This window comes from Microcaecilia unicolor, chromosome 11 (genome assembly GCF_901765095.1).
Source record: "Microcaecilia unicolor chromosome 11, aMicUni1.1, whole genome shotgun sequence".
NCBI lineage: Eukaryota > Metazoa > Chordata > Amphibia > Gymnophiona > Siphonopidae > Microcaecilia > Microcaecilia unicolor.
In genome coordinates, this window is record NC_044041.1 from 9,530,160 (window position 1) to 9,557,574 (window position 27,415).

A 27,415-nucleotide genomic window follows, 5' to 3' on the forward strand; every position below is an offset into this window, starting at 1 on the left:
GTGTTAATGCAATCATCCAGGTCCTGACTCCCAGCACGGGCAGGAGCAAGAGAGGACAGACCATGGGAGCAGGCATGCAAGAAACGACTTGCCGGCGCTGGCCCCTCCCCCCCTTGGAGGCAAAGACAAAAACATGAGGGAGCAGCAGTGCAAGTGGGGGGGCAGCAGTGTGAATGAGGGGGCAGCAGTGCGAGTGGGGGGGGGCTGCAGTGGTGCGAAGGGGGGAGGCAGTGCGAGTGGGGGGGCAGCAGTGTGAATGAGGGGGCAGCAGTGCGAGTGGGGGGGCAGCAGTGTGAATGAGGGGGTAGCAGTGTGAATGAAGGGGCAGCAGTGCGAGTGGGGGGCTGCGGTGGTGCGAGGGGGGGAGGCAGTGTGAGTGGGGGGCAGCAGTGTGAATGAGGGGGCAGCAGTGTGAGTGGGGGGCTGCGGTGGTGTGAAGGGGGGAGGCAGTGCGAGTGGGGGGCGGTCTGCGGCAGTCCAGTTCTGCTCCGGGCCTGGCCATGTCTCTCGGCGGCCCTTGTGTCTTCTTTAAGGAAAAGGGAGTTAAAAGAACACCTGGTTCGCAAATGCAAATCACCTCTGTAATTGACTTCCAGCGTGATTATTCGCAAGCTCAGTTACTTTCTTTTACCTCTCGTTCCCAAACTCGAATAACGTTTCTTCTTCTCTTACCCTTTTGGAAAGTTGCTTAAAATCCAGGTGCCAAACGTGTGCTGCCAATCTGTTCACCTTTTAGGTGACTGCATGAATCTGAAATAGGATGCGATTGAGCTACTCTTTGGAGGACTATTGATATATGGAGGGGCATAATTGAACGAAAACGTCTATCTCCATGGGCGTTTATCTCCGAGAACGGGTCCGTGAAGGGGCGGACTGAACCGTATTTTTGCAAAAAATAGACGTCCATGTTTTATTCGACAATTTGTGAGCTGGGCGTTTTTGCTTTTCAGCGATAATGGAAAATGAAAGCGCCCGACTCAAAAACGAATAAATCCAAGGCATTTGTTCGTGGGAGGGGCCAGGATTCGTAGTGCACTGGTCCCCCTCACATGCCAGGACACCAACCGGGCACCCTAGGGGACACTTTTACAAAAACAAAAAAAAGGTAAAAGAGCTCCCAGGTGCATAGCACCCTTCCCTTGTGTGTTGAGCCCCCCAAATCCCCCTCAAAACCCACTGCCCACAAGTCTACACCATTACTATAGCCATAAGGGGTGAAGGGGGGCATCTACATGTGGGTACAGTGGGTTTGGGGGGGTTGGACGACTAATAAGCATTAAGCAGCACAATTGTAACAGGTAGGGGGGGGATGGGCCTGGGTCCACCTGCCTGAAGTCCACTGCACCCCCTAACAACTGCTCCAGGGACCTGCATACTGCTGCCAGGGAGGTGGGTATGACATTTGAGGGTGAAAATAAAAAGTTGTGAAATATCATGTTTTGTGGTGGGAGGGGGTTAGTGACCACTGGGGGAGTCAGGGGAGGTCATCCCCGATTCCCTCTGGTGGTAATCTGGTCATTTAGGACACTTTTTGGGGCCTTATTCGTGAAAAAACAGGGTCCAGGAAAAGTGCCCTAAATTCTAGCTACAAACGCATACTTTTTTTCCATTATCGGCGAAAGGCGCCCATCTCTCCTCGGCCGATAACCACGCCCCAGTTCCACCTTCGCCACGCCTCCGACACGCCCCCATCAACTTTGTACGCTTCCGCGATGGAGTGCAGTTGAAAACGTCCAAAATCGGCTTTCCATTATACCGATTTATTCGTCTTTGTGAGATAAACGTCTATCCCCCGATTTGGGTCGAAATCTAAGCGTTTTTCTCTTTCAATTATAAGGTGGATAGTAACATAGTAAATGATGGCAAATAAAGACCTGTACGGTCCATCCAGTCTGCCCAACAAGATACTTTATATGTATACCCAAGTTTGATTTGTCCTTGCCTTTCTCAGGGCACAGACCGTAGAAGTCTGTCCAGCACTGTTCTTGTACTAAAAGTTCTGAAGATTCTGGAATCCTAAAGAGTTACAAGATTCCGGAATCCCAAATAGTAGCAACATTCCATTTAGGACCCCAAAGAGTAACATAGTAACATAAAATGATGGCAGATAAAGACCTGAATGGTCCATCCAGTCTGCCCAACAAGATAAACTCATTTTACATGGTATGTGATACTTTATACCCGAGTTTGACGTGTCCTTGCCTTTCTCAGGGCACAGACCGTAGAAGTCTGCCAGGCACTGTTCTTGATCTAAGTTCTGAAGCTAATGTCGAAGCCCCTTAAAATTTACACTTCAGCCCATCCCTATCTATTTAGTCACGATCAGGGCACAGACTGTAGAAGTCTGCCCAGCACTGGTTTTGCTTCCCAATTACTGGCGTTGCCACCCAATCTCCCCTTAGATTCCATAGATGGGATGACTTTCCTATGAAGAGAGGCTGAGAAGGCTAGGGCTTTTCAGCTTGGAGAAGAGACGGCTGAGGGGAGATATGATAGAAGTGTATAAAATAATGAGTGGAATGGATCGGGTGGATGTGAAGCGACTGTTCACGCTATCCAAAAATACTAGGACTAGAGGGCATGAGTTGAAGCTACAGTGTGGTAAATTTAAAACGAATCGGAGAAAATTTTTCTTCACCCAACGTGTAATTAGACTCTGGAATTCGTTGCCGGAGAACGTGGTACGGGCGGTTAGCTTGACGGAGTTTAAAAAGGGGTTAGATAGATTCCTAAAGGACAAGTCCATAGACCGCTATTAAATGGACTTGGAAAAATTCCGCATTTTTAGGTATAACTTGTCTGGAATGTTTTTACGTTTGGGGAGCGTGCCAGGTGCCCTTGACCTGGATTGGCCACTGTCGGTGACAGGATGCTGGGCTAGATGGACCTTTGGTCTTTCCCAGTATGGCACTACTTATGTACTTATGTAGATCCATTCTTTCTAAACAGAATTCCTTTATGATGATCCCAAATCATTCCCTCTGATATTCAAAAATCATTTTATCAGTCAGGAATGGCACCTGGCCGGTTAAATGGTACTTAGCCGGCTAGCCAGCGATATTCAGAAGGAGACAGCCAGCTGTTTCCTGCTGAACAGGGCCAATGAGAAGGGGAGCAGGGGGGCAAGATTCCCTGGGCCTGGCCCGGTGCCAGAAGAAATGAACAGCTAATGCTGTTAGCCACAGGCAATGAGATACGTAAAAGTGCCTTTACTTAATTCATCGCAGTGATATCCACTGACTCCCAAATTCTATATGTGATGCCTTAAGTTGTGCGTGCTAATGTGGCTGCACAGCCAAATTGCACGCACAACTTAATTGATTAGCAAGCCAATTGGCACTGATAATTGGTACTTAACCAATTAATTGGCTTTAATTAGAATTTACACACACAACTTTCTAGGCGTATTCTATAACATGGTGCATGTAAATTCTAATGCGTGCATTCAAAAAAGGAGCATAGCCATGGGCATGGAATGAGTGGGTTGTGGGCGTTTCAAAAAACTATGCTCACTATTATGGAATGCACCCAATCTGCGCCTAATTTAGGCGCAGGTATTTAGGCCTGGTTTTAGGTGCAACTAAATTTTAGTCACATGAACGGCGCACAGGCATATTCTATAAACCAGGCCTAACTTTAGGCATAGCTTATAGAATCGCACTAACCGCGTGCTTTTTACCGCCAAATGTTAAGGCGCCATTTATAGACTTTTGGCCCTTAGAATCCTTGGGGGCTGCTCAGGTTTTTAGGATATCCCTAATGAATATGTATATGATAGATTTGCATGCATAATACTTCCGTTATATGCAAATCTATCTCAAGCATGTTCATGGGAGATCTAAAAACCTGAACTGTTTGTGGCCTGGTAGTGAACACCCGTTATTTATTGGATTCTGGTGAAACAGAAACTCACGCAAGTTCGGAAAGTCGTGCAAGTTTCTAAAATCTCCAGCAGGTCAATCAATTAAAAAATTGCAGTGTTTGCCCAGCTTTGAAGCCCCCATTGTCGCCATGATCTGATCTGGGTTTATAGATTCAGAGTAATGGGAACTCCTGAAAGGTTCTTATCGGAAGTATCTGTTTCATTTTCTTACTTTGCAGGGCCCAAAGAAAAGGTGCCCAGTAAATGCTGAATCCGAAAAGCTATTGCTAATTCACATAGAAAACACCTCGGGGATTCATGATAATAATAATTTTTTTTTGAAAGCCATGTTTGTGAGGACTGTTCTTCTGCGTGCAGACACATCATTGAGTTTAAAAAAGTAAAGCCTGTCCTCTGTACACACGTTACGAGCAAGTTACGGGGGCTGCCACGTGTGTGATGCTTTGCTGTTGCCCTTCCCGGCTAAGGCCAGGTACTCATTTACTGACTGATACTGGACAGCTAAGTTGGCCAGAGGCCAAGCTACCTGACAGAAATCCCAGTGTGGGATTTGAACTTAGGTAGCAGGGCACAGTAAGCCTCGGTACCATTGAGTTTGTACCCTACTAGACTATTTCTCAGCTTTTTTTTTCTTATGAATTACGTTCTGTAGTGAAATGTTAATATATCTATGGAGAAGAAGGTTCAAATTCAATCCATCTAAAAGTAGAAAAAGATTATTAAATACAATAAAATCATTCTACACTATACTTCGGACTCAGCTTATAAAAAGACTATCGCCTAACAAATCAACAAGGTAGACCACAAGCATTCTCTCTTTATTTATCCACTAGACGCTACATTCAAATATGAAATTATTTCTTTTCTTAGATAATTCTAGAGGAAAGCTTTAAAAGCATGGGAAAGCTTGAAGCTCTTCAAAGAAATTAAAATCACTCCCCCTGATATTCAACATCATTTTATCAGCCAGGAATGGCACCTGGCTGGTTAAATGGTACTTAGCCGGCTAGCCAGCGATATTCAGTAGGAGATAGCCAGCTGTTTCCTGCTGAACAGGGTCGCCGAGAAGGGGAGCAGGGGGGGGGGCAAGATTCCCTGGGCCTGGCCCGGTGTCAGAAGGTTCTGCTCCCTCCATCTGTCTCTCTCCTGTGCGTTGGGACCCGGGTCATTGCATTAATTCGATAACCTGGGTCCCGGCGCAAAGGAGTAGATGCAGGAAGGTAAGGGACAGGGGTGGCGGCAGCCCTGCCCTGGGCCCCGCTCTGACTCTCAGCAGCCCTGCCACTGAATATCAACGTTTAGAGGTCAACAGATTATATGGTTATATCATGTGATGTAACTGGCTGTCCACCGATTCTTAGCATAGGTTTGGCAGCCATTTATGGACACGTGTATACCTGGAATATCTTTGGCCGATTAAGTTCAAACCAGCTAGAAAGAAACCGGTTATTCAATGCTGGTCACCAGAAACAGCCCGGCATTGAATATCCGGCTTCTTTTTGGCTGGTTTGAACTTAAATCCCCATTATTAACAGGGAATGTGAGACTATTCACTCCTCCGAGATAATTTTGTGTATGCAGCCCCATCACACTAGACACTTTAAGAAATAAACCGACTTCGATTGGAAGCTTTGCTTTATTGATGGAATACAATATTTACCCGAACATTGGATAACATAAAACTCAGGTATAGCAAAGAGAGGGAACAAAGTACAAGCAAAAGAGGGACACAGTTCTTTAATTATAAACTTTGAAAAAACAGTCATTGGAGAAAGACCTGACACGGGCCGTGTTTCAGTGCTCCGCACCTGCGTCAGGGGTCACGATGATGACTGGGAAATTTTTGTAGAGTAACTCGAGGCAGCTGGTGGTTGTCAGATTTGTCTTGGCATATCATACGATACAGAGCCCGTGCTCACTTTCGGTATTGGTGTCCGCACACCCATCGTATGATATGCGGAGACAAATCTGACAACCACCAGCTGTCTCGAGTTACTCTACAAAAATTCCCCCGTCATCATCGTGACCCCTGACGCAGGTGCAGAGCACCGAAACACGGCCCGGGCCGGGTCTTTCTCCAATGACTGTTTTTTCAAAGTTTATAATTAAAGAACTGTGTCCCTCTTTTTAAGGCCCTTGCTGCAGTTTTCTTTGTTTATAACATACAACTCAACCATAACAAAGCGAACATCCTGCCATACACAGCTAGCGGGCCACAGTCAACTTTAAACAAAACCTGAGGAAAACCACTTAGCCCACGATACCAGCTAGAGCAAGAGAAGGCCTTCGCTTGTGAGCCTAGGCCTAACGTTGAACACCACCAGTGAATGTTAAGGCCTCATTAAAAGGACCTCCGTTGAAGGCGCTTCTAGCTTGGAACCCCTCCCCCCACAAGCTACAACAAACCACAACCTAAGTATGGAATTAGGGTGGGTGGGCCAGGTAAGCAAGACACCTTTGAGGAGCAGGAAGAGTCCTGTTCCCCGGAGGTGTTGCCTTAAATATTCCTTGTCCGGCTCTTCCCAATGGAAGAAAGGGAAGCATCCGATGGGTTGATGCTTCCCTCGGCATCCAAATTCATTTTTTTTTTTTAAATCCTGAAATGACTGACCAGGACTAGCTGAGACTTCTAGGCCAACAAAACTTCTAGCCCCTTCTGTATCTCTCGCTGCCTGAGTGAGCGAGGCTTCTATCGAAGCCCGCCAGGATCGCCCAGGCCGATGTTAGGGTGAAGCTCACCCCCTGTTAAATAATAGTAATCAAATATTATTTATATCCCGCATCTCTAAAACATTCTATGCAGGGAACAAAAAAAAATAACATCCTAAAGTAAAACACAAAGGTACAGATCACACTATAATAGTTCAGAAGCATCTATTTAAATATGAAAAACAAAATCAACAGTCGACTTAACCATACACCTGAACAAACAAATAGGTCTTTAAATCTGTTGTTGAGATGACCTCAGGGAGAACAAAGGTTGATAGCACCTAAGAGTAAAGCGGAGAGTGGAGGAGACCAGAGTTAAGATATTACTACTACTTAACATTTCTAGAGCGCTACTAGGGTTACGCAGCGCTGTACAAATTAACAAAGAAGGACGGTCCCTGCTCAAATGAGCTTACAATCTAAAGGACGAAATGTCAAGTTGGGGCAGTCTAGATTTCCTGAGTAGAGGTGTAGTGGTTGGGTGCTGAAGGCGTCATTGAAGAGGTGGGCTTTGAGCAATGATTTGAAAAATGGGCAGGGAGGGGGCCTGGAGTATGGGCTCAGGGAGTTTGTTCCAAGCATGGGGTGAGGCGAGGCAGAAAGGGCGGAGCCTGGAGTTGGCGGTGGTGGAGAAGGGTACTGAAAGGAGGGATTTGTCGAGAGCGGGGGTTACGGGTAGGAACGTAAGGGGAGATGAGGGTAGAGAGGTAAGGAGGGGCTGCAGATCGAGTGCATTTGTAGGTTAGTAGGAGAAGCTTGAACTCAATACAATACCTAAGAGGTAACCAATGTAAGGACATCAGTAAAGGAGTGATATGTTCATAACCAGTTCTTCCAGTAATAACTCTTGTTATAGAGTTTTGTACAACTTGCAATGCTCTCAAAGAACCTTTTGAAATACCCATAAGAAGGCTATTGCATTAATCCAGCAGAGGACAGTCTACAGACTGGACAGCCTTTTTAAAATTGTCTGCTCCAGTTTACCAGACTGTACATCTTTTCCAAATGCCCTCAAGCTTGACAGGTGTGTCAGTCCTAACAAAACAGTCATTACATCAGGCATAACAGTGAGTTTCCAGGAGCTGAAAAAGGGGAGCAACTTGTCCATTAAACAGGTTATTTGGAAATATTGTATTGACACCGCATGAGAGCAGAACATGCTCTGTACCCCATCCATAAGAACACCATACCATGTTCAAAGGACTGACTTCAAAACTTTGACATTTTGGATGGTAAAAAAGAATGTTCCCAAACTGAGCTGGAACCTCCTTTTCTTCCCCACTTAACACCTGATTTTTTTTTTCTGATAAATTTGTCCGTATGTTGTTAAAAATGGAAAAATATGAAAACGAGAAGAGCATTTCGGAAAAACAAAACTTCTTGACTGAGGAATCAATATGTTGACTGCTTTCTGAAGTACATTAAAGAGACCTTTTTTGCTAATTTTTTTTTTAATGATATTGTCAATCGCCAAACAGTTGGGAATCAGTTTTGCTAAACATAGGGTGAAGAGAAATTATCTGTAAAATATGTAGACTAGAAACAAGGCTAAATCACTAATTTTTATAATAAATCTGAGCATGTTTATACAATAGCATTATATATTGTATAAAGCTCCAGTATACCATAGAAATTTGAAGAAAGAGTGGCAATGCTTAGAACAAAATCGGTGTTAATTTATTAAGCTATATTAAACGTAGATAACACTTGTATATTTGGGTCAGGCACATATGTACATAGTTAAATGTTTGCAAAATCAGCCTGCAATTGCAAGAACTAGAAGGGGTGTGAACTTTTTTTTAAACAGAGGGGGTGTGGGGTGTGTTCTGTGCAGTCACTTTGTGAAGAGCAAATACACGTTGAAATCAATTTGTGTTCTTTTCCTCTTGGGGGGGGGGTCTTTCCCCCTGCTCATCCCCCCCCCCCCCATATATCTTTATTCCTTTCTCCTGCTAACACACACAAGTATTCCTCCGAAGTGTCAGTGCTCATTTTGAAATAAAAGTAATACAAATTATGTTAAAAAGAATTTCAGGACAGCATTTAAATGACACAAACCTCCTACCGGCTCCCTGTTCTCGGACTGAAAATATGTAACTGATTTTCGGCCAGGATTCATAGATGTAAAATGCATTTCTAGACTATTTTGGTTGCTCTGCAAAATCTGCGGTGTTTTCCGGGAGGTTTTTCTTGCCAGGTTTGTTGACTTTGGAAAACGAGGTTCTTAATGGCGTTTCTAGCTCTGCCTCACTAACAGATTTCCCCTTCTCTCGAGAATCCTCAGTCTTGGTGTATTTCGCTTAGTAGGATTTGGAATATAAACCTGAAAAAAAAGAGTGAATAGGAAATTAAAAAAAAAATAGGATATGCATGTTGCTTCTCTAGGCATGAACTCTAAAAATGCTTTCAATGTTTCGTTAAAATCACGAAACAAAGCAACGCTGTCTTCAGTCCCCAATTTTCATTGTGGTTTTGAGCTTGGACAGGAAGGACACCACAATCGCTCCAGTCCTCACTGTTAAATGAAATAAAGCACCTTATCTCTTCTGAGTATCTTAAACCAAGACCCTGAGTTGATCCTTGAGGCTTAAAAAAAGGTTTGGGGGTTGGGGAGCTTTAGGCGCGGTTTCCCTGATTTTGAATGCGCGTCTTTTCTAACCCACCTAGGAAGGGAATGAATATTAAGATCCACGGTGACTATTTATAAATGGACAAAAAAAAAACCCTCCATAAAAGGTCACCTAAATTTCCAAAGTTAGCTTTCCCCCCTTTTTCAAGCAAACAGGTTAACTTTTCTATATAAAACACACCAGTACAGCCCAGCACCAAACCCGGCTTCCTTCTTGCCAATTTTCATTCCTTTATTTCTTGCCATGAAGTTCCTGTTTTCCTTCTGGTTTAATGGTGAAGAAACTGCTACCGTGTCCAAATGGGGGAAACGTGTCTGCAGCTACAAGGTGAATGTTATTAGTTCAGCAGATCTGAAGAAGACCTTCATCCGCTCGCCACTTTTCTCATGACAGTAGCCCACGGGAGATTTCCCCATGCCCTTCTGTTTACATATTGTCTTCTCCTCTCACCAGCTCCAAAAAATTGACTAACCTATCAATCGATTACATCATGAGCAACCAGACTGCATCTTTAAAATGTTACTTCGAACAACCGGGGTGGGGTGGGGGGCGGGGGGAGATGGTCAGCTGCCTCCAGATCAAATAGTCACTCAGATTTAATCCTGCGCATTTCTTTTCCTGCTGTGAGACCAGAAAACAAGATTTGTTGTTCGGGAAAGGTCTGGAAAAGCGTCCGACCGCCTCCCTTTTCAGGCAGTCAGCTAGGGCGTGTTTCTTCCAAACACAACTCTAAGACAAAAATAATAAAATAAAATAAAAACCTTTTCTACAAAAGAAGATTCCAATAGTCAGTTTTTTGGCACTTACCTTCGGCTCAGCCTGGTTAAAATTAAAACAACCCTTTGCTCTGTGTCTTGGGCAACAGAAAAACATGGTTGATAGTCAAAATAGATTTTAAAAAATGTCTTTGCAATTTAATCATATCGAAGTGAGTCACTTTTTGGACATCGGTTTAGCACCAGCTCCATCCATGTTTTTTTTTAAATTCTTTTGTGATCACATAAAAAATCTCAGTAGCCCTGCAGAAAGGAAAGACTGAAAAGACAGATCAGCTGTGAAAGAAAGAAAACTAACATTAGAAGGCCAAGGAAACCTAAACAACACTTCGGGGCCTCTTACACTAATCCAAATGGTTATGTACTTACAATTTGCCGGATCTAATAATCTTTCGTGACGGAAGGATGATAACCGAGAGGAAAAAAAACGGAATCCTTTATTTCTCATCTGTTGGACGTCCTGGTTGTAAAGAGGAGAAGCCAAACGATAATCTCTGCAAGTTACAAGTAAAACGCCTGAAGTGTTGGATCAGTAGTTTGTTTATGTGGAGCCAAAAGCCAGTCTTTCCACTCAAAATAATGCAGCTCCCCTTTTGACGCAACTTTGACAGTCCGCACACGCAGACACAAAAAATCTCTGGCCTGTTGAACGAAATTGGTTGTGATAAATAATTTAAAGGCCCTGTCAAAAGACACCTAAATTAAAGTTACAGGAAACGTTAGCTTTCTTGGTTTTCTTTTTATATTAATGGTAAAACACATGTAACTCCAATAAGCGCCTGTTTTCGGGGGGGGGGCGGGGAGGGGGGGCTTTGCAGTGTAGCCCCTTGACTTTGGTATGGAAAAATAACGATCATCCGGATTAAAAAAAAAAAAAGCTAAAGGAAAGGAAAGCTTAAGTTTTGATATTTGTATTGCAGGAGGAAAAGGTCGAGGGGTCGAAGGTCTCCAGTTTAAGTAGCCAGATGAGAGGAAGGGGAAAGAGGTTATTGAGCTATGAATGAAGTGTAATATTGTTGGTGTGGAGGCGGAGGGAGACCCCTTTCTGTACCAGATGGCAAACTATCAGCTGAGATCCGATCCTCTGAGCCACTATCCCCGGGTCTGAGGAAAGAAACATATGTAAGACTTTGAATAAATACATGGTGGATCCTCCATGCTGAAAAAGGGATAAGACTTTAGACAAATCGCACAGAAGAGAATGGGCAGATTAGGCAAATCCTTATCTACCAAGCCCCCGAATTACTTGTAAACCTCGTACGCAGATTACAGGGGGTATTTTAAATAGTATACAATATAACTCTTCTGATGTATGTGAGATTATAATATGTGAAAACGTGTAAGGAGAGATACCCTTCTGAAAATGGAGTCCTAAATTACATTTTTTTTTTTTTAGCTGAGGTTGTGTTTTGGTGACATAAAACTCGGTTTATTTTATATTGAAAGTGAGCATTATCTGTGGACCAAAATAATTTCCTACAATGAGGAACAGGCTTTTAGAAAAAAACAAAAAACTCCTATCTACTCACCCTCTCCTCCTCCAATAAAAGTCTAAATGTAGCCTCTATTGACCAAACCCCCTGAAGAATCTACTTAATTAGGACTGAAACCTTCAAGGGTTAAAAAAAAGGGGGGGATTCCGTTGTGTCAACAATACTGACACCTTGGGCTCAATTGAAATGACCCGCAAATGGGGGGGGGGGGTGAACGTTTAAATACGAATGAGCGTGTAATCGTCCCCCCGCTAGACCTCACACGTTACAGCAAACTTGCCAAAGTAAACCAGACCTCCCCTCCTCCCCTCTTTTATTTCAGGTAAGCAGCAGAGCCAGACCACCACAAAGGGTCTCTAGCACTTAAATCCCTAGGCCGGCACCGGGGGGTCGCAGATTGCAAAGCAAAATAGAGGTCCGAGACCTGGAAAAAGAGAGGAAAGGGGCCCAAATTTTTGCAATCCTAGGGAATGAAACCCGAACGTCGGAATCAGGGCTTTAGTTCTTATATTCAGGTCATTATTTCTAGGAAACCTGCATCTTATGCCAGCCCTAGATGCGTGAGAGCGATCAAAAGAAGTGTTAAAAAGGCTTGTGGTTCTGTTTCAGACACTGGACTGGTCTTCATCCACCTTTTTCTCATGCACATGTTTCATTGAAAAACATTCCCATGGGAAAACAGCCTTTGACTTTGCTGCCGAAAAACTGATTCAGTTTAATGGATTATCTACTAACAATTGCACTGTCAATCCCTCCCTCCCCCCCCCCTTTGGCGTAAGTTTGTGCTTTTAAGAGGTTACCTTAAAAAAAAAATTGGATATTCATTCATCTCATTAGACTGCTGTTAACCGCTTAGAAGTACAAGGTATTAAACAGTTTACAAGACTTTTTGTTACGTTATGTTAAAACAGTTCGATTCATTTCCTAAAGTGTAAATTAGGTAAATAGAACTTGCCGGGTTAACCCCCCCCCCCCCCTCTTTCCCTAAGAAAGCAGCGAAACAGGAGAATTAAAAAAGTAACACAGAAACCAGAAAAACGTAGGCAGATAAAGACCATATGGCCTATCCAGTCTGTCCATCCATTCCATCACTAGGGCTTGCTAATAAAAAAAAAAAAAACGTATTATGTCAGCCCAATAAAAAGGTATCGTATTTTCTTAGTTTTATTTCTATGTATTATCAGAAGACTTGTAAATAAAAATCCACCAAGCCAAACACCATTAAAGTAATGAGGTGAACTGAGGTCCCTTTTGCTGTTCTTCCGGGTATCAAAGCTTTGATACTATACATCTTTCCTAGTTTTAACAATATTAGAGGATGCAAACCCAGTGAAAAATGTAGATACCTTAATACCACTGTACTTATTTGGAGTGTGGGTGTTTATGGCGGGGGGGGGGGGGCAGTTGCTTATATATAAAAGAAGACTGGAATTAAAGACTTCCTTTTATCTTCCTAGTCATTGGGGGAAGTAATGAGATTTTTATTTTTTTAATATATACCTGTGAGGCCTATTTCCAAACAAGCTGGGTAAGATGTACCTTCTTCACATTGACGGAGGAACTTATCAACACCGTTAAGTCCGGTTATTGACCACAAGTAGTCAAATAATCGACTTAACTGTTCTCCACTTTGATAACTTCCCCCCTTTAAGGTGCAAAATTGGAAACTAATTAGAAAAAAAAATGGCGCTTCCAAGGGCACAAACCCCTTGAGGACTCTAACCCTATCTACCTAAGGTATATAGGTCAGCCCAGGCAGGGTCTCTTCTCGTCAGCCTCTGGCATAGTTTGGGATCCCACCCCCCTTTTGCATTTTGCTATGTCTACAAAAGGGTGGGTGGGGGGGGAGGGCTAACAAGTAGCTGGAAGCAGTGGCCAATATTTAACTAAGATGGTTGGCCATCAGATCGTCTTTTGTTTGCTTGCAAATGAATCATCCAGCACGCAGTCGGCGCCAGCCTAGATTGATCACACACAGGAGGGGGGACGAGGAGGCTGAGGGGGAGACAAAGAAAGTTCACACCTTCCTGCTTTTGATCTTAGATTAGCGCAATGTCCCCTTCATCATAACAGTCTCCAGGGGGCTTAAGTCCGGGAGGTCACACTGAATGGGCGGAAGTTTAAATAGCTCTAGCAAAACTTTCCAACCCCAAATCAAACTGTTCAAATATTTTGGTTTCTCCTCACAATGAAAATAAAAAACCCATTTACTGTATACGTTGTACAGTGTTTTTTTTTAACAATAATTATTGCAATTCTGTTTTACTATTTGCTGGTTAAGGGAACTGAAGGCTCTTTCATGAGATGTGTGGTAGGTCTCAAAGTCCAGTTATGCACTGAAACTATGAATGCAAGCACGCATTTCAAGAAAATGCTATATAACATCCAAACATTATTTCAAAAGGCTGGCGCTTTTAATAGATAGATTTAAAATGAAAGAAAAGAGACCATTAAATATATCTGAAATCGAAGTGGCTTTGGAGTCAGAACTTTCCAAATTACACCCTACATTGGTTCCAAATATTTCTTGGAGGCCTAGGGACGGGAACAATTTTGGCTGCTACATGTCTTGGGGTCGTATAGTGTTATTTTGAAGCAGCCTGATGTTGTATTTGCTGCGTGAAAAAAAAGTACATTTTAATCCAAAGAGCGCTACGGATTTAAGGGGTAGTCATTGGAGGAATGTCTGGCAGGAGAGTGGGGGGGTCTGTGAGAATGGCTCGCACACCCTTTGAAGACGTCAGTGTCTTTTTCAAAAATGAATGGGGGGGGGGGAGGGGCGCTATTTTGGTGGATGCGAAGTGGTCCTGGACTTCAGCAGCCTGGCGCCAAACGCACTTAAGCATGTGCGTTAAAAATGCATTGTTAGGAGAGACTAATCACTCAAGAGAGGTCCGCTCCTATCTCCCTGCATTTAGCCCACAATGCAACAGGTTTTTTTTTTTAATTTTCCTTCCGCCACTTGCTTGCAAGACATTTTCCTTCTCTCTTTAAGCAGCTTTTAGTGTGGGGGGGGGGGGGGGGGGGGAGAGGAGGAATCAGACAGGACAGAAAACCCCTGTGTGTTAAGGCGGCTGGATAAACGTTGACCCAAAGCATCTCGCCTTGCTAATGAAATACTAGCTCTGATGTTTCCTGTTGTTTTTTTTTTTTTTTTCATTTATTTATTTATTTTCATCCTGGGAAAAATAGGACAAGGACCGCGAGGCATTCGGACGCTGGTGACGACAGGACATTCATTGCACGGTTTGTTTTTGCAGAGTATAATTAAACCCCGATTGCAATACCAGATAGGGGCAGGGAGAGACGCCTGCATATCAACGTTGCAGCCCCCCCCCCCCCTCGCCTCCCACAGAACCGGTACCAACAGGATAAACCCATGAATGCGAGATTGCAAAGCACAGTCCTGGAACATGCACTTTTGGCGGGGGAGGAGGGAGGAGGAACGTCAAGCAAATGAAGGGAAACTTCAGGTAGCAAATATATTACTGTATAAGCATGCATATAAATATATAGTTTATTACACCTCCTTCTACATACACATATACTATGTAATCTGCAAAAAACAAAAAAGGCTAGGCTTTATTTCATTTAGTACCCGAGCAGTAAATGCAGCTGACATGGATGAACTCTTCACACGTCTCATCCTTCCTGCCATTGTGCTAGAACGAGGCGATGAAATCAAAATTGGCTGTTGATAATAAGGAGAAATCGAAAAAAAAAATGTGTAGAAAACTCAGGGCCTCAGCGGCCCGGAGCTTCTGCAAAGGGGTGTGAAAAACAAACAAACACACACACACAAAAAAAGCAGCACCTTACCCACGCTTCAGGGAGCTGAAGGAACACCCCCGCCGTGTAAGCCTTCCCCTTCCCCCATCTCCTTCTCTGCGCTAGGTTCAGAGGGGGGGGGGGGGGGCTCTTCCCAATCCCTTTCCCCTGCTTCTTCCCTCCTTCGGCAAAGGCTCTCTCTCTAGAGTGACTCCGAGCTGTCTGATCCCCTCCCTCCCTCCCTCCTCTCCCCCCCCCCCCCCCGATCCCTGTTGACATATTCACACGGTATGGAGGTACTAGTGATGCAGAGCTGCAACGTTCCGGCTTCCGACACCTTCTTTTTATAACTCGGCTCTGTCCCCCTCCACTCGACCTGTCAAAACCACGCCTATGGAGCTACACAATTGGTCCGAAAGCGTCAAAGAGCCAATCAACTAAGCTCGGGCTCCTCACTAACCCACAACACATCCATACAACCAAAAGTGTAAGGGGGAGCCCTAGTGCAGAGTCACACAGGGAATACTTGGAGCTCAGAGTATATCTCTCTCTCTCTCTCTTTCTCCTTTTTCTCTCTCCCCCTCTCTTCCTTTGCCCCCCTTTCTCTTTTTTTTTTTCATTTCTACCCCCCTCCCCGTGTCGGAGTCTGGCGGAGCTGAGGCAACGGGGGCAATCTATCCCTGCAAAAAAAAAAGAACCGGCAGCAAAGGGAAGGCTGCATCCTAGGGTCATTTTCTAACATTCACAGTGCAAGCAGGGGGAATGGACGAGAGAGCTATTTCTTCGAGTGTGGCTGTCCCCCTGCATAGTGGTGACATGAAATAATTTATAGACTATAATCTTACCTTTTTTTTCGAGACAGGTCCAGTCCCCCCACCCCCAGCTGCAAGAAAAGCAAGAAAGGGGGCCCGAGAGCTTTGGAACTTCTGGGACTATTTACTTTTGAGATTCTAAAAGACTTCAGTCGCTTAAGATAGACAGAACTATTGCGGATGTTTGGAAATCGCAAGACCTAACCAGGGGGAGTTTGGAGGGAGATGCACCCCGAGCCCACCACAGTGAATCTCGACGCCTAATCGTCTTTTTTTTATTTCAGTCGCTTTCTGTCGTGCACTATTGAAATCAAATCCACAGGACTGGGAAGGACCTAGAGTGCATGAATACACCGATGAGAGATCCTGTCATTCCTGGGACAGGCATGGCGTACCATCCTTTCTTACCTCACAGGGCACCGGACTTTGCAATGAGTGCCGTGCTGGGGCACCAGCCTCCTTTTTTCCCTGCCCTGGCGCTGCCACCCAATGGGGCTCTCTCCCTGTCTGGGGCTCTGGCCAAACCCATAATGGATCAATTGGTTGGGGCCACAGAAAGTGGCTTGCATTTCTCTTCTTTGGGTCACCAGGCAGCTGCGCACCTGAGGCCTCTGAAAACCCTGGAACCTGAGGAAGAGGTGGAAGATGACCCCAAAGTGCACCTGGAAGGCAAGGAACTGTGGGAACAGTTTCATAAGATGGGAACGGAAATGGTGATCACCAAATCAGGAAGGTAGGTCTCTGTTTTTACTCTGGCCCTTTTCAGTTTTTTAATTGCCTTTGCCAAACTGCTTCCTCGATTAAAAATTAAACTTGCTTTTGGGGGTTTTTGTTTTCTCCTGGAAATGCGAAATGTTGTGAAAGGGCTTGAAGCTTCACGCCTCCTTTCTGTGTCCAGGCCACAGTGCCCAAAAAAAGGCAGTGCACGTAATGAGTTCCAGAATAGTAAAAGTTTTCATTTCCAGTGGACTGGTAATTTCTCTTGACAAACGAAATAGCAAAGGTCATCGGAACTCAGGAGTATTCATGCTGTGATCGTAAAAACCTTCTTTTATCTGTATTACCTGTGTGCCATATTCACAGACTGAGATAAATTTAAGATTGGTATATTCGAATAAACACATAGGTGAAATGAATTTTGAGAAATATATTGACTGGTGTGTAGTACAACACAACACATTACTTTTTGACATTGCAATTATGCTAGAGAGAGGGAGGGAGGGATTACCAGAATGAGCCATCATAACAGCCTAACTTTAATAGGCCAGGTTTAATAATATTTTTAGTCAATATCTACTTTAAACACGAAATCAGCCCAGGAAAAAAAGAAGTTTGGCCTTTCTGTTTTCCCCTCGGTTTGAGTCTGTGTTTAAAAGATTGAGAGACCCTGTTAGGCTTTTTGTGTGTGTGTGTGTGTGTGTGTGTGTGTGTGTGTGGCATCCTGTTGTACTTTTGAAACTGGACTTGGCTTCCAAGGACTGCGGTTTTGCAAAGCGTTGCCCAGATCTCGTCCCTACAAAACCTTGCGGGGCCCTGAATTTATTTACAGTTAACACGGAAACGCCACTTTGCAACGTCAGGATCGTTTGTGAGCGGAAATGGTTTCCTAGAAAAAAAAAATAATAACCAAAACGAAAGGGAGAAAGAACGTGTGAACGTTACATACTATAGAGACCTCTCAGAATGTTTCTGGAGTTTTTTGGGTTTTTTTTGCTTAAATTTGCATTTAAAAGTGTCTGAGTTTAGAGCACGACTCGGTTCGGTTGTTCGTTTACTTTTATTGTCCACTGCTGCTGGAATCCTCGGTTATTATTATTTTTTTTTTAGTCTGTTCCCCCCTCCCCAAAATATAGAACCTGAAGAATTGTTTTTTTTTTTCTGGAAAGAGTGCAAATTGTACATGGTTACGCCATTTACTCTTTAAAATCCCATTAGGGTATGAGTGAAACATTTCACGTAGGTCTACCCCCTGCCGAGCAATAGTTGTGAAAAGCTTTTCAAACACAAGCATTGTTTATCTTAATTCCTTGTAGTTACGATTTAATAGTTTATCAAATCCGAATTCTATTTTTTTTTTCTCTTTCCAGGCGAATGTTTCCACCGTTCAAAGTGAGATGCAGCGGCCTGGATAAAAAGGCCAAATACATATTGTTGATGGATATTGTAGCGGCTGATGATTGCAGGTATAAATTTCACAACTCCCGGTGGATGGTGGCCGGCAAAGCTGATCCGGAAATGCCAAAGAGAATGTACATTCACCCGGATAGCCCTGCAAGTGGCGAGCAGTGGATGTCCAAAGTGGTCACTTTCCACAAACTGAAGCTGACCAACAACATATCTGATAAACATGGATTTGTGAGTTCACTTTTTTTCTTTTCCTCTCCTTTTGTCTCCATTCAATGCACGGGTTGCCTCTCAATTCTATAAAACCTAACTCCTGAAAAAAACACAATTGCATTTTTCAATGTAAAACTTTAGAGGGAAACTTTTACTTTTCGGAACTTCATTAAAATGCTAGAATGGTAAAACAAACAAACAAATCCACGTAGCCGTGTAACATTAAAAAGCCCAACCTGTCAAGGCCTCAACTCAATCATAAGCTTTTAGCAACTGCTAACAATTTTCAACAATTATTATTTTGGGGGGAAGGGGTTTCATGCATCTTTGTGGTCAGAAGCTGAAGTCACCGTCGTCTGTCTTACCATAGGGTAAAAAATAAAAATACGAATTGAAAATACCTTCCTTCCCTCCCGTGTCTCCGGCGTTGAATGAAATCACATTGATTTTCCAATTTGTAAAAAAAGGTTATAATGATCTTAAATGGATATATTAAAGAAATATTAATCACGATCTTCCAAAACAAGCCAAAGAGTAAAGAATCTGAAAACTAGAGAGGGGTGGGGGGCTATTAAAATTCAGATCCCTATAAAGAGGGATGTCGGGGCAAGGATGAAATGAAAGCAATTTAATTAATTGCATAAAACAAACTGGTTGACAGTTGCAAAAGAAATAAATGTATTATCTTAGGCAGCTTGTTAGGGGGGGGGGGGGGGTTATACAGAGTCTGGAGATTTTAATGGCGGAGCGGCCTAGTGGTTAGAGCACCGGCCTTGAAATCCAGAGGTGGCCGGTTCAAATCCCACCGCTGCTCCTTGTGATCTTGGGCAAGTCACTTAACCCTCCATTGTCTCAGATCATGAGCCCTCCTGGGACAGAGAAATACCTGAATGTAACTCCCCTTTGAGTTACTACTGAAAAAGGTGTGAGCAAAATCTAAATAATGTTGCTGCTTTTATTTCATTATATATACTTAGATTATTTGGCTCTGTAAGGCCTTAAGTCTATCGGCATAATCAATTACAAATAATTTGAGCATTATACGCACATTCAGATTTGTTCTTAATATCTTTGGTGTGATTATTCATCATGAGAGATACACTGTGAAGATATTTTAGGTTAGGCTTGGATTTGCTATAGTTGGGTATATCTTATCTGTGATACTGCAATAGTCACTGTGTCTGGAACCTAGTTTTCAAGTCTTTGGGGAAGAGAATTTGGCTAAATCAGCGTTCTTTCTTTTTAATGTGCGTTTTTGTGTGTTTTTTTTTAATTATATATATATTCCTACTGCAGACTATATTGAATTCGATGCACAAATACCAGCCCAGATTCCATATTGTCAGGGCCAACGACATTTTAAAGCTACCTTACAGTACCTTCAGAACTTACGTATTCCCCGAAAACGAGTTCATAGCTGTGACTGCCTACCAAAACGACAAGGTAAGAAGATTAAGGGATTTCTTTTTTTGTGTGTGTGTGTGTGATTTGGCTTTTCCTAAAGGTTCTATTTTGCATCGAAGTGTCTGGCCCCTGGAGAGAGAGAGAAAAAAAACACGATGGTTCCTTCATTTTAAAGTAGGCAGTGATGCTGGCAATTCTTAATAAAAATAAATAGATAGACAAATGTACTTGTTTAAGGTTTATCTGCACAAATCCTGACAACCAGAGGTTGCCAACAAGCGGATGGGATATGCTCTAAATTAAACCGATTGTGGGAGATATTTAATCATTAGAAGGGTCACACAGCTTAATTATTTCCGAGTATTAGCAGAAAGACTGGAGCCTGCATCAGCTTGTTAACAGTTTGATTGTACAGTTGTGTTTTTTAATTTGATTTTTAATTATGGTAGGAAACTGCTGATAAACATGTACAATTAAAAAAAAATAGAGATTGGACATGTATTCTGAGCAGGCATAAAAGTTTAAATATATTTGCTTGTTTTAGTTCACCTACTCTGATGAAAATTCGGTGGTGAAGTTAAGTCAGATTGAATGGCAAGCTCATCCCAAAAGGGATGGAAGTTGAGGATTCTAAGTTGCAGGCCATGTGTTTAGTTCACTTAAGTGCTATGTTTCCTTTAGTTAAATTTGCACGTTTACAAATTCAAGATTCAGGTGACTTTGGCACATGTAGGAAAAGGAGCAGGCAGCAGCTTTGACATGTCCATTTAATGCAACTGGTGCAAAGGAACGAGGGGCCTTTTTGACGAGGTTGTCAACAAGCTTCCAGATAAGGTGGAGCCATCATTCCGGCCTTGGGACAATTAAAGATGAAAGCACCTTTCTTATGAGCAGAGTACATTTTAGTTTTAAGTGAACTTGAAAGGGTTGATGTCCTGCTATGTTTTACGATGCTCTAAAATACATTCCATAATGCATTGTCTATCAATAGATAACAGTCACTGAATAGTCTCTGATAATTCATTTATCTAGCAAAGCAATGTACAGTCAATTGTGATATGTTTTCTTGTATTAAAAACAGACACATCAATGCTGCGTTAATAAACGCACATAAGTGTATGACGCGGTCTTTAAAAAAAAAAATTCTTCCGGGGTAATGTCTTTAAATGGGTTACTTCTGTGAATACCATGACACGGATGAACCTTACCCCGGGCCAGGCAGGTTATGTTGGAGGTGATCTGAGGCTCAGGTTCAACCTTTGCCTTGTTGCAGCTGTGGAAGAATTGCGTTCATTCTCCAGCTTAAAGGTGCTACATTTCCCGGGGATTTATTTATTTTCACCGAGCTTTTTCCATCAACTTTTACAAATAAACCCTCTCAAAAGTGGCGCAAAGTAAAATTGCAAGAATCGTGGGCAAAGGAGAGTGGAGGGAGGGGGCGTGGTGCTGCCAGAATAATAAAGTTTGGTTAGGGAAAATGAGACTTCCATGGAGATTCACCGGCCCCAAACAGATTATCTTTCAATATACCGTCTAATGGACTTGTTTAAAGTTAATTACTAGAACACTCTCGTCTTAAAACATCCAATTAGTTACTGTCCATAACAGGGGTGGGTGGGAGGGATGCAACTCCTTGCGACTCTGAGTCCCTCTTCTGCAACAAGGAAGATAAAGGAAATCAAACTTTCAACCTCCATTTCCTAATCAAAAATATGGATAAACAGTAAAAGACTTTTCTGATGAGATAGATGACACACGGATTTTGCATTATGACAGACTTAGTCCAGTCAGAGGCTAATTATGGCTGTTGTAAATACTTAAGGTGCGATTTTAATAAATTGCGTTTCATAGTGAATGCTAATTAAAAGCGCATTAATCTATTGGTAAGTAGATTTAAGTAATTACCTCCGTTTTGCTTAAAAAGGTGACATATAGAATAAGTTTCCATGTAAATATATTGTACCTTTTCTTCATTGAATTACTGCATTTAATCTAGCTTTAGGCTGTATATCAACAAAGTCTCTTTTTTTAAAATTGTTAATAAAATTGCATTTAAAAATTAGGATCTGACGTTTGGTCTTTATTTCTGTCTTAACTTTTTTTTTTTTTTTTTAAAGATAACCCAATTAAAAATTGACAACAATCCATTCGCCAAAGGCTTTCGTGACACCGGGAACGGAAGGCGAGAGAAGAGGTGAGTTGGAGCGAGAAAACGAGGTGGTTTTTGGACGCAGTTCCCAAACTCCTTTTGCGCTAAGCCTAGCTGGGGGGGGGGGGGGGGGGGGGGCTGGAGGGGAATGACCGGACACTGCGCGTGCTAGTCACTCCCATATCAACAGCGTTACCGCCCGTGATAAGAGCCGGTTTTTAAGAAGATACATTTTCCCCTACAAATAAAAACAACCATTCGTTTGCTGTCGCTGGCGAAATGAGCCCCAAAAATATAACTTTAAAGGTTTACCAAAACTAGTACTAATTAAATAAAAGTGCTTTTAATATAGACGTTTCATTTTGATTATATTTAGAAGGAGCTTTGGTTTTACTTTCCAGCCCAGGGGATGGGGAAAGGTAGCAGCCATTTTTAATTACTGAGACAAAATCATCAATATTCAGCAGTCTTTGACAAATTAAGAAAATTCAAAAATGTATTTCTGTGCTTCTATTTTTCTTTTCCCTTTTGAAGGGGGACGAGAGTAATACACCTGGTTAAGGTGGGGATAGCCCTAAAAAAAGACACGAGATATGATCAAATCCATGCTGCTAAACAAATTGATTTAATGCGCCATCACCTGGATATTTTGTTTTTCTTCCCACAACAATTGCCCCATAGTCTAAGACTAAGAAGTCCTTACAGATAATTTAAATGCTAATTACTGGACTTTTCTACCCATTAAATATTTACAAATTTCAAAATGGGTGACACATTTCTAGGCAGTTGGATTTTGTCTGAAATAGCCTCTGATGACAAATAAGTCCTGCTCTTTATCTTCCTACCCACCATATAAAAAAAAAAAGTGATCCTGGAGCCACCGCCATTACCCCTCCCCCTCCGGTTTTCCTGGTCCTTTAGTGCCTGCAAAATCCGCGTTCTCGGAGAAACCGGCCGATTGGCTTGCGCGCCTACCTTTGGAGATTTTGGTTTGTGACATTCTTTGATCTTTGACTCCTCACAGAAAACAGCTGACCTTGCAATCAATGCGAGTTTATGAGGAGCAGAAAAAGGACAATGCCACTTCGGATGAGTCCTCCAGCGAGCACACAGCATTTAAATGTTTTGCTCGGCCGTCTTCGCCAACCCTCTCTACAGTAGAAACTTCAAACCTTAAAGGTGAATTTGGAAAGTCTTGTCTTTTCTAACCGAGGCAGCAAAGTGACCCCTTAAATTTTCGGCGTCTTTTTTGTACAGACCTTTAAAAAACAAAACAAAACAAAACAACAACTCAACGATGGTCTAAAGGGGGATATGGGTGATTTCCCTGTGGCCAGGCGCTGGTCATGGGAACCAGATCATATCAAAACATGGGATAATGGTTGTCACGAATTTGCATTAGGCAAAGGTGTCATTTGGCAGTCAAATCTCTACACATAAAATTAAAGGTGCTTCCGAGATTGTTAACTGGAATATCGGTTTTCTTACTCAGTTTATGATATTACAGCTCTAAAAGATTTTTTAAAGAAAGATTTCAGTTCAAACTGACCAGAAGAAGGAGGTCTTGCACCTTCCAAGGCTAGTCAAAAATGTGCTTAATCAAATAAATATGGAAGCATCTTGTATTTTGTTTTATTTTTTACAGTCTAAATCTAATTTCCTAGTCTGCTGTGATCAGTTTTGCTGGAAAGAAGATATTTCTCATAGCTTGAGTGCTTTTTTTTTTTTTTAATAGGGCTGGGTTTTGATGTAATTACATTCCTCCAAGAGCCCAATTTTTTTTTTTCGTTAAGGTTTTGGTCGTAGTCTCAGAATGGAAAAGAAAACTGGTAAAAACAAGGCCATAATTGCCTGTTGCAAGTGTGTTGTGTTATGTTACATTGAAAAACACTCTTATTTCCTACACAAAATGTTTGTGCTTCCTGCAGCCCTAAAGCTAGTGGTGCAAAGCAATGAAAGGAAAATTGGTGACTAGGATAATATGGGGAAATGATGCATACAAATCCCTAAAGTAATTGTAATGTTTCACCAGGCAATTTACTTGTTTTGTTTTTTGTTTCCCCCCCCCCCCCCCCCCAAGACCTGTGTCACAGCGAAGGGGACAGCGACGCGGAGAGTAAATATGACCCGGTGCAAGAAGAAGTCAATGATTCTGGGAAAATTTCCACCACCAGCACCACTACGACCACGGAAGACCATAAAGGCAAAGCCAACCTCTTCCATTCGGAATCGGTCAGCAGAGCCAGGGAACAGGGCGGTAGGACTGGAAAGACTTCCCCCGATTCCAGACACAGCCCTCCAGCCATCTCCTCCAGCACTAGGCTCCTCAACACCGAGGGTCTCAGAAGCCCCCTTAGGGAGCCACAGAAGATGGAGGAGACCCGGGGCCTTTCCAAGGATTCCTATGTCCCTTTAACTGTTCAGACTGACGGCGGCTCCCACTTAGGCCACGGACACCTTCAGCACTTGGGGTTTCCTCCCGGTCTGGCAGGGCAGCAGTTTTTTAACCCTTTGGCTAACAGCCATCCTCTGCTACTTCATCCTAGTCAGTTTGCCATGGGAGGAACTTTTTCCGGCATGGGGCCCTTGCTGGCCACAGTCTCTGGAGCATCCACAGGGGTCAGCGGGATGGACACTACAGCTATGGCCGCCTCGTCACCAGGACTTTCTGGGGCCACAGCTGCCGCTTTACCCTTTCACCTCCAACAGCACGTCCTGGCCTCACAGGTATTATCGGTAGTCCTTTTATCTCTCTCCCCTCCCCCCCTTGTTTGGGGCTTTAGTCTTCCTACTTAAATTTAACGTTGGACTTGGGGGGGGGGGGCATTCCCTGAGGGATTTATACCTTGCCAGAACCCAAAGGGAGACGTTCTTAGATAATCAGACCTTTCCAAGTTATCTGATAAGCTCAAAGTCAGGTTCTGAATTATATATAATAAAGTGCATATTTATTTATTGCATTTAATTCCCACATTTTCCCACCTCTTTGCAGGCTCAATGTGGCTTTGATGTCATGGGTACCATTTTCTCACTGCTTCTATTTTGTTCTAGATTTAAATTTTATTTCAAACACAGCAAAAACAACAAAAAAAATCAATCTTTTCATTTTTATTTTTATTTTTTACAGGGGGTGGGGGAAGGGTGCTGTTTTACTTTTGGTTTGTAAACTGTTTATGTCGTTAGAGTTCAGAGATTTTGTACAAAACGAGTATAGCAGTTAAGTTTGAACATTTCAGCTGACCCTTGGATTTTAATATTAAGTAGAACATATGTAGTTAATATAATAATTTTGCTGGTGAAAAATGCACTTGAATGTTAATTTTTTTGGTGTCATTAATTAATGACTGCAGAGAAATGATGTAGTATTTAAAAAAAAATACTTTTGTAAAATTTCATCCAGGGATCTCTGATGTAGGAAGCTATGCACATTTTTTTTTTTTTCTAACTGCATAAAATGTAAGAAAGCCTGATCGGATTTCCCCGGTTTCTGTTCAATCTCAAACTTTTTTTTTTTTCTTTTGTGACATGAAACTTGATACCCATCTTTTTTTTTCCCCCTGTGAAAAATGATGTCTACCTTGACTTGAGAATGGATCTTCTCATTTCCCTCTCTCCTTCTTGAGTGAACGTTTTTCTTTTCGGTACCCCTGACTGGTATATCTTGTTTCTGTTGCAGGGTCTGGCCATGTCCCCCTTCGGAGGTCTCATTCCTTACCCTTATACTTACATGGCAGCAGCGGCGGCGGCGGCGGCGGCAGCAGCAGCGGCTTCCAGCTCGGTTCACCGGAACCCATTCCTGAACGCAGTCCGTCCCAGGCTGAGATACAGCCCCTACTCCATCCCAGTGCCCCTACCGGACAGCAGCAGCCTTCTGACCACTGCCCTCCACACCATGCCCGGCAGTACAGTGGAGGGCAAATCTACAAGAATGGCAGCTAGCCCTGCATCAGTAGCTCTGGACTCTGGGTCGGAACTGACCAGCAGGTCATCGACCCTCTCCTCCGTGTCTTTATCTCCTAAACTATGCTCAGAGAAGGAAGCAACCAGCGAACTGCAAAACATCCAGCGCCTGGTCAGTGGACTGGAATCCAAGCAAGACAGAGCAAGAAGCGGATCCCCCTAGCAGCCCCCCCCCCCCCAAAAAAAAAAAACCTCCCGCTCGGTGGGGTGAGGGAGGGGGAGGTGGTCACACAGGCTCTTTTCATGATCTCATTCCAAAATCAAGTTTTGCAGTGCACTTTGATACCCCTGGATCCAGGCCACAAAAGGCATGCTGCACCCCCTCATAGCTGTATGCATAGGACAACTGAAATCCATTTGTACCCTGACAGGACACTTTTGAAAGCTGCTATATATATATATACATTTTTTACCATCTTCTTTAGGCTATCTTTAGGGATGAGACCTAGTATCTGAGATGCCGGTTTAGTTGGTTTTGCAGTATTTGCAGATACTGAATTAAAACTAACAAAAAAGGTGATTCATAATACAGATATACTTAGGGGACAATAAATTATTCTGAAAATTATAGGTTTTGTTGTGGGGGTTCTAAGTTAAGCCCTTGTTAGCCTCTGTTAAGGGATGCCCTATCAGATGTCCTTTTATTAATATTGGAGGTTCTAACCCACGACCCCCCCCCCCCCTCCCATATAGCGATTGCATGCTCCATAATAGCTCAGCTTTCTTTACACAATACTCATTTCAATCCTAGGAGAAAATTTCCCCCACCCCCCATACCTTTTCTCCATTAGGAAGCTAGTTTAAAAAAACAAATTTAAAAGGGGAAGGAATGAATTTATTTTATGGGAAATCTCAGTTATCTGGCTTTTTGTTATTCCTGTATATTCAATAACAAGGTTTAACAAATTAAAGTGAAAGGGAGGTTATTATTAAAACCAAGTATTTATGTAATTATTTGATAACGTGTAAATAAGTGGAATATGAATTCTCAAAAATTAAACTTTAATTTATTGGCATTGTACATATCTCTGTAAATATCTGTCTCGTTTTGTTTTGGTTTTTGTCATTTTCATTTGAAAATCATTATTTTGAAACCCATTGTGCTAGGTTTGGATATTCACCATTCATTTTTCAATGTTTTTATTTAATCATGCAAAGCTTAACCTTGATTTTCCAAAATGGATGAATGCAAAAGGAACAGAAGATAAAATGAAAAAAAAAAAATTTGCCATTATTATTGTAATCGTGGTTCTCAGTGTTAAAAAAAAAAGCTCATATCCAGCTGAAAGTAACAGAACAACACACCTCACTAATGAAGAATACAGATGTTTCCAATTTCTTGGTGTTTGATAGGAAAAAGGAGAATTTATTATTATTATTATGGTTGTTCTTAAGTTGGTGCATATATTCACACCTTGAAAGTCAGAGCTGGCTAAGAAAAAAAAAAATAACAGATGAAGGTATATTTTGTGTTATGATTGTCATGTTCTTGTT

General features: G+C 42.6%; 1 protein-coding gene and 1 long non-coding RNA gene across 2 annotated transcripts; one reads left to right on the forward strand and one right to left on the reverse strand.

The window, feature by feature from the left end:
• Positions 1–7,284: 7,284 nt before the first annotated feature.
• Positions 7,285–15,393, reverse strand: LOC115479440. The gene is made up of 3 exons (XR_003943695.1): positions 15,311–15,393; positions 10,368–10,490; positions 7,285–8,915 (listed from the first exon to the last, which is right to left on the reverse strand). It is a non-coding gene; the product is annotated as an uncharacterized LOC115479440 (long non-coding RNA).
• A 324-nt stretch (positions 15,394–15,717) lies between these two features.
• TBX3 (T-box transcription factor 3) lies at positions 15,718–26,938 on the forward strand. Its single transcript, XM_030217336.1, has 7 exons — positions 15,718–16,804; positions 18,159–18,426; positions 19,705–19,851; positions 21,930–22,006; positions 22,986–23,140; positions 24,042–24,688; positions 25,638–26,938. Exons 1-7 carry the CDS (start codon positions 16,416–16,418, stop codon positions 26,082–26,084), a joined length of 2,130 nt encoding a protein of 709 aa, XP_030073196.1. The 5' UTR covers positions 15,718–16,415; the 3' UTR covers positions 26,085–26,938.
• Positions 26,939–27,415: the final 477 nt, after the last annotated feature.